At 46.9% G+C, this 4,592-nt stretch overlaps 1 protein-coding gene across 1 annotated transcript in view; it reads right to left on the bottom strand.

Moving 5' to 3' along the window:
* Positions 1–4,592, bottom strand: part of BCL7A (BCL tumor suppressor 7A) — a 30,272-nt gene that overhangs the window by 13,344 nt on the left and 12,336 nt on the right. The window contains exon 4 of the mRNA XM_003796009.3: positions 3,209–3,305. Within this exon, the coding sequence (XP_003796057.1) occupies positions 3,209–3,305 (97 nt within the window). The remainder of the gene's footprint in view (positions 1–3,208; positions 3,306–4,592) is intronic.

Below are 4,592 nucleotides of genomic sequence, written 5' to 3'. Positions count from 1 at the left end.
AGGAGACTTGCTTGAGCCCAGGAGTTGGAGGTTGCTGTGAGCTGTGATGCCACAGCACTCTACCCAGGGTGACAGCCTGAGGCTCTGTCTCAAAAAAAAAAAAAAAGAAAAAAAAAGAAAATCTAAACTTCTTTTCTTTTTTTTGAGACAGAGTCTCTCTATGTTGCCCTTGGGAGAGTGCTGTGGCGTCACAGCTCACAGCAACCTCAAACTCTTGGGTTTAAGCGATTCTCTTGCCTCAGCCTCCTGAACAGTTGGGACTACAGGCGCCCATCACAACGCCCAGTTATTTTTTTGTTGTAGTTGTCACTGTTGTTGAGCAGGCCTGGGCTGGGCTCCAACCCACCAGCCTCAGTGTATGTGGCCGGCGCCCTACTCACTGAGCTACGGGCACCACCTAAACTTCTTTTCTCTATCCAACATATGTGTGTAGGAGCTACCCAGCCTGAGGTTATGTTAATTAATGACAAAAATTCTAATGTTTAGCCAGTCCGCCGTCTGAGGATACCCTGGGAACATGGTAACAGCGTGACCTTGACTCTTGGGCTGACATCAGCTGAATCTTGAAGACTAAAGAGCCAAATACACGTACCCTCTCCAGTCATGTCCTGCTGGGCCCATCTTCCCACTTGAAGCCTTCCAGAAAACTCACCAGGCCCCCATCTTTCCCTGCCCTTCAAGTTTGCACATCCTGTAGTCTGACGTGGTTTTGGCTGCACGTGTACTAAAATGGAAATGATACTGAGAAGGTAAGCAGGGCTTCTTGTCCAGGGACCTGGTTTGCTAGGCATCCTAGATTTTTCTGGAGCATTAGTCCAAGCCACAAATCTGTATTCTGCCTTTGAAGGACCTCAAATGCCAGCACTGGCACTGGAAGCTATGAACTTCCTAACTGGGAAAGTTACTGCACTCTCTGAGCCTTAGTTTCTCCATCTGTAAAATGGCATGTCATTAGATTCAAATGAGATAATGCAAAAACTGTGCTTAGCGTGATGCTTGCACACCGACTGTGACAGTCTCATAAATGTGAGCTGTTAACATGCCAAAGCTTTTGAGGGATTATCTTGATTTTATGAAGCAGGCATTATCAGTTCCATTCTACAGGTTAAAACTAAACAAACCCAAAGGTAGAGCAAGCAGCCCAAGAACACACAGCCAGGTGGAGGTCCTGGGAGAGTTAGGATCTGGTGGGACCCTGACCTCTATTTGAAAAGGCGTTCACCTGCCATTCTATAACCATGGCCCAACCTAGATTCTGAGCCAGGCTTGGGGGCTCCTCAGTCCCCAGAGAGGAAGGGAGCTAAGCAATGCCAGGGAGATAGGTCACATCTGAGCTCAAATATCTATTTCTGAAAATCAAATGTACCCCAACTATGATCCTATGACCTGATTGGGGCAGGGGTTGGGGGGACTCTCTTGACACGTTAGCCAGCAGCAAAGCTCCCCTGTGCTTGCCTGAAGCCAGTATGGCAACTAGCGACCCTCCCTGCCCTGGGAGCTGGAGCCTGTGTCTTGCAGACTAGACAGTTTGGGCAAATAGAGAAGTTTGTTTGCCTTCCTTCCCTAGACTGAGACAACTCTGGGTTGAGAGGTGTTAGAAATTCTAGCAAACCAACATTCCTTTTTGATTTCCTTATTTAATTATTTATCTGATACTGCCTCATTGTACCAAAGGTTTGGGTTGGTCACAAGTACAAAGACATTGAAGTTGGGATCAAGAAACAAACAAAGGCAGGGATTATAAGCTCTTGTCCCAGTGGGCAAGGTAGGTGACAAAATGAGGGGGTAGAGCCAGGTGTGCTTGGAAAGGCCATGCCCCCCCTTAAGGGACACTGTTTGGGCTTCACATGGCCTCTGCTTTGGGGGAGCACACACTCAGGAGTGCCAGGTCTGATTTCTCAAAGAACAGCAGTAATGCAGATTTTCTGACTTATAAATATGGGACAATAACTCAATTTTTGAAAAGCTTCAGGTTTGACCAAAGTGGTTTTCCTTGGAGAGGCAGGGACAGGTGACCAGGAGGTCATCTGGAAGACAATGGGGACTGGCTGGGAATGCTCAGGTGTTCTGATCTGGGTGAGTTAGAGGGGTGTGTGCAGTTTGGGAACATTTCATGCAGCCTTTTCTCTCTGATAAAAAGGTAAGAAGAGAACTGAACACCAGCACAGGAAACAATGGTTGATAGTTACAGCACTGACGTGGATTTGACTGGTGGGATGCTGGCTACAACTTTTGTTTTTGGTGAGGGTTTTTTGTTATTGTTTTAGAAGGCAGGGTCTCACTATGTTGCCCGGGCTAGAGTGCAGTGGCTATTCACAGACAAGATCATGGTCACTACAGCCTCAAACTCCTAAGCTCAAGTAATCTTCCAATCTTAGCCTCCTAAGTAGCCAAGATGACAAGTTGTGCTGCTGCACCAGACTAGGTTATAATTTTTGAAATGAGACTGCAAAGGAAGTCAGGCTGTGGATGTGGAAGGGCAGTTCCCATGGTCCTAGGGTGATTAACATGAAGTCAGAAATCTACTTTAGAGCTTCCTGGCAGCCAAAGCAAAATGGGAAAAAGAAAATATAGCTATTTATATAATTTATATTTCTATCTCCCTGGGAGGAAAAAAGAAACATACATTCCCAAAAACCTTCCTGGGAGCACATGGTGCAGAGGGAAACATCTCTGGTAAGGTTTTTATCACTGGGGAAGAAAGGGTCTTATTATTATTATTATTATTTTTTGTAGAGACAGAGTCTCACTCTATCGCCCTCAGTAGAATGCTGTGGCATCACACCGCTCATAGCAACCGCCAACTCCTAGGCTTAGGTGATTCTCTTGCCTCAGCCTCCTGAGTAGCTGGGACTACAGGCCAGGCGCCTGCCACGATGTCGAGCTATTCTTTTGTTGCAGTTTGGCTGGGGCTGGGTTTGAACCCGCCACCCTCGGTATATGGGGCCGGCGCCCTACTCAATGAGCCACAGGCGCCGCCCTGAGGGTCTTATTTTTATGTCTCTGGCTTATTTTATATTTCTTGGCTTGGTACTGTGGGAAAAGAGACTTCCTCCCCTCCTCCTTGGCACAGAAGCCTTCTGGTTCTGCCCAGCCCTCTTACCCCCTGCCTGGAATGTGAACAAACCTGCTAGAGAAGTAAAAACACAAGTGCATCACCAAGGCCCTGGGACCGGCAGGAGAGGCCATAGGCCGCAGAGAGACTCACCATGCATGTCCATCATCCCTGGGGAGGAGCTGTTTTCTGGAGTGGTCACCTCGGAGCCACACTTCTCATCTTTGCCTTTTTTCTTATTCTTGTTTTTCTGGAGGGGAAAATGGAGCAGAAACCAAGTCACCAAATCACATGAGTGCATGCCCACATGAGCCCCTGGGAGTGATATGACTATTTCATTCCAGCAAATCCTCTTGGAGCCCCCAAGCCACAGGAGGCTTTTCCCTGGCCAACATTGGCACGTGTTCCATGAGGGGCTGCACTCAGGGCCTTGTCCACTTTGGAATCAAAGAGCCCCCCACAGCAGGGATGATTCTGACACCTGCCCAGCACTGGCACCCTGGAAAATGAACTTGCCTGTTTGTGGGGCTGTTCCCAACAGCATGCGAACACCCTGGCTGGTAGGAACTGCCCCTTCCTTTTAGGAGAATATCTGGGGAAAAGGCCCCCCATCATTCCAGAGCAGGTACAAAGTGATGCCAGGTGAGCCAGGGCAAAGACAGAGGTCACTCCATTCTGCCAGCTTCAGCCCCCTGGGGCTGCCTTTCTCAAAGTGTAGTAAGCTGACTTCCAGCACAAAAAACCAAAACAAAACAGGAGTTAAGGAGAGAAAACCCAGGACGAGAGAAGGGAGGAGGGAAGAAAGAGACGCTTTCTGTGTACCACTCTGTTTTTTACAACTGGAAGAGAACCATGTTAGAAACTACCTAGTCATGTCCATCGGTAAGAGACTCATTAAATACATTATGACACATTCATCCAACGAAATCTGATGTAACAATTACAGAGAATAAGGCTGTGCTTCGTGTATGGAAGTGGAGTGATTTGCAAAAATATTAACATATTAAAATATTTTTGTTATCACCAAGGTGTACAAAAGAAAGGTGCAGGACATGTGAATGCTACCATTAGTGGTAAGCAAAGAATATACCACTGGATATCTGTACACATACTGCTTGTGAGCACAGGCTCCCTCTGGAAGGATAAACAAAAACCAGTGAGACGAGTTGCCACCAAGGAAAAGAACTGGGCTGGGGGTAGGGTATAGAGATAAGATAGATTTATAAAAAGACATACGGTAAACCAGTAACATCTGAAGAACACACAAATCTACAGAGAGGCACATAGATTGGTTGTTACTAAGGCAGAAGAGCAAGGAATGTTCTGGAATTCTACACATAATGGTGAGGGTTGAACATCTATGAATTTACTAACACACAACTGTATATTTTATTTATTTATTTTTGAGATACAGTCTTACTCTGTTGCCCTAGGTACAGTGCCATGGCGTTATCATAGCTCACAGCAACCTCCAACTCCTGGGCCCAAGCGAGTCTCCTGCCTCAGTCTCCCAAGTAGCTGGGATTACAGGTAACCG

This window comes from Otolemur garnettii, unplaced genomic scaffold (assembly GCF_000181295.1).
Source record: "Otolemur garnettii isolate 467f Iridium unplaced genomic scaffold, OtoGar3 scaffold00099, whole genome shotgun sequence".
NCBI lineage: Eukaryota > Metazoa > Chordata > Mammalia > Primates > Galagidae > Otolemur > Otolemur garnettii.
This window is presented reverse-complemented; position numbering and strand designations above follow the sequence as displayed.